General features: G+C 57.7%; 1 protein-coding gene across 1 annotated transcript; it reads right to left on the reverse strand.

Annotated features, from left to right (window-relative positions):
* Positions 1-537: 537 nt before the first annotated feature.
* Positions 538-1,544, reverse strand: FOXL1 (forkhead box L1). The gene has a single exon (XM_071567650.1). The coding sequence runs from the start codon at positions 1,414-1,416 to the stop codon at positions 538-540; it is 879 nt and encodes a 292-aa protein (XP_071423751.1). The 5' UTR covers positions 1,417-1,544.
* Between the last annotated feature and the right edge of the window lie 1,279 nt (positions 1,545-2,823).

Consider the following 2,823-nt stretch of genomic DNA (forward strand, 5'->3'; position numbering starts at 1 on the left):
GGAATTATTATGTGCCTGGGGGTATTAATAGCAAAATAATTTGACATTATTAATACCTGTGGGCATTAATGGCACAACAAAGCTCAGGCCCCTCCCCCAGGGATGGACAGAGCGGGTCAGGGTTTCAAAAGAAAAATAAAAGAAGAAAACCAGGGACCTGAAGGGCTCGATAGAAACCAGGTCTGAGGAACCTGAGGGATGCAATGATTAAAGCTGCAGAGCAAACCCTACGGGGCATGGGGGGCAGCGTGGGCATCCCCCTCGGTGCCCGACTCTACCCTTCACTACCCACGGGAAAAGAAAGCTGATTTACCTTCAAAAGTCGGTCTGGCGAGGGGGTGGGAGGCAATCGCTAAAGAGAGTCCGCAGCAAGACGCGCCTTGAAAATGCCCTGAAATCCTGAGTAGTCACCTTTGACATGGCTTTGGGGTTCTGTTGGTCTTTACCCACATAGTGAGGTCTGAGTCCAGTCTCTCCCTCCCACCGCGCCCCCCAAAGCAGCGCCCATGGCCGGGGGGCGGTTTAGTTATGGGGCAACTACTGGAAATTAAATACCGCCTCGGAGAAGTGGAGAGGGAAGCAGGAGAGGAAGGGGATGCCGATGTGGTAAAGCCTCCCGTGCACCTGGGAGTCGAGCATGAGGGAGGCGTTGAGGGTCGGGCCGAAGCCGCCGCTGGCCACCAGGGAGCTGCCGAGGCAGCCGGCGGGGCTCTCCCGGGCCGCCTTGGGGGCTGCCCCGGGGGGCGGCTGCCGCAGCCCCTGCGCCAGGATGCTCTCGATGCTGAAGCTGCGGCCCCTCGGGCCGCTCTTGTGCGGCGGGGCGGCGGCGGCGGGGGGGACCGGGAGTGGTCCCCCGGGGGAAGGCGCTGGCCCCCCACCCGGCCGTGGGACCCCCGTGTCCCCCGCCCCCGCGGGACCCGCGCTCCCTTTGGCCCGCTTGGGCTCGACGGGGCGGGCGGGCGGCCCCGGCTGCTCGCCACCCTTGGTCTCCGGTGGCCCTGGGGCTTTGGGCTTCCTCTTCCTCCGGCGGTAATTGCCGTTCTCGAACATGTCCAGGCACCGCGGGTCCAGGGTCCAGTAGCTGCCCTTGCCGGGCCGCCCCTTCTCCCTCGGCACCTTGACGAAGCAGTCGTTGAGGGAGAGGTTGTGGCGGATGCTGTTCTGCCAGCCCTGCTTGTTGTCGTGGTAGAAGGGGAAGCGGTCCATGATGAACTGGTAGATGCCGCTGAGAGTCACTTTCTGCTCCGGAGCTTCTTTGATGGCCATGGCGATGAGGGCGATGTAGCTGTAGGGGGGTTTCTGCGGGGGGTCCTGTCGGGAGATCGCCCCCCCGGGGGCGAAACCGAGGGCGGCCGGGAGGTAAACCATGGAGGGGCTGCCCAGGGAGGAGAGGTGGCTGCCGTAGATGTGGCTCATCGCCGGCGGGCTCCCAGCTCCGGGTCTTCCCCCTCGGAGCCGAGCGAAGGGACGGGGCACGGCAGGAACCTGGGACGAGTCCACCGGGGAGCTGTTTGTGCGAGCTCAGCTCCCAGCCCTGCCTGAAGGAGCTCGCTCTGCCTCTGTCCCTGCTTCATAGCTCTTAAGAAAAAAAAAAAAAAGGGGGGGGAGAAAAAAAAAGTTAAATAATTGTTGTAAGTTTGCTATTATATGTTGACTTAGCACTGGAAAATAAATTGTCTCTGATAAACAGTCGTTTGTGTTCTCAGCCCACCCACATTAATTAAAATTTCATTGCTACAAAACTCCAAGCTCTCTCCACGTGTCTTGCTGGTACCAGCCAATGGTCTCCGGGTTATTCCTTCATTTGTTTATAGAATTAGTCTGTTGATAAGTCTGCCCACCCAAGTCGAATCAAGCTGTGTTTATTTGGAAAAATTTCCGGGCACCCAATATATAAACGCAGTGATCTGATGTTTGAAATATCACGTCCACCCTTTGACGCTGTAAGCACACACAGCAGAGCAGGATGTACACTGCTGGAGCTGGGGAGGAGCAGGCAGGGATCCCCGCAGGAAAACTGGGGCATGGAACAACACAAAAATTAAAAAACAAAAATGTAAGAAAGGAAGAAAAAGGGATGGGTGAGAGGAGGAGGCAGCGCTGCGACCGGGAGGAAGGAAAAGAGACTGTCCGGAGTGCTGAGGAAAGAGGGACTCAGGTGTGTCCCGGTCCCTGTGCAAGGACCCGGCTGTTCATCCCCGGGAGACCCCCGGGGACGGCGGAGGGGACTCCATATCCAGCCCCGATCCCAACCGGGACAAGCAGGGCTGCGCCGGGGGAGCCTACAGAAAAAGGGGGAATTTGGCAGGCGCGGGGAGGAGGGTCAGTATTTGTGAATGCGGGCCTGTTGCTTTATATTATGTACTTTCCTGTTTATAACAAGGAGGGGGATTATAACAACTTTACAAGTGCACACAGCTGGCCGGTGCTTACATTAGGAATTTGTGATGCTCTTTTTCTGTATAAACGTCCAGGTTTGGGGCTGTGTTTTCTGTTATTGGATTTTTTTAATTTACTGACGTAACAGCTTTAATCCGAGGCCCCGAGGGATTCTGATGCAGTTGGAGGTGTCGGCTGTGCCCCCGGTGCCCCCGCGGCTCAGACCTGCGTGAGACCCCGGCAGACCCCGTTCCGTGGGGCATCATTTCTTCTAGGAAGGGAAGAGAAGGCCCTTCTTCCTTCGAAGAGAAAATCCCAACAGTGCAGCTCCCACGATCCTGGTGGGTCCTATACCTATCAGGGGAAGAGGTAAAAGCTGGGCTCTGGGCTGTGCCTCAGCACCACCGGGCCCTGGAGATGCCTCTACTTCCCCACCCGCAGATT

The sequence above is a fragment of the Pithys albifrons genome, chromosome 12 (genome assembly GCF_047495875.1).
Source record: "Pithys albifrons albifrons isolate INPA30051 chromosome 12, PitAlb_v1, whole genome shotgun sequence".
In the NCBI taxonomy this organism is placed as follows: domain Eukaryota; kingdom Metazoa; phylum Chordata; class Aves; order Passeriformes; family Thamnophilidae; genus Pithys; species Pithys albifrons.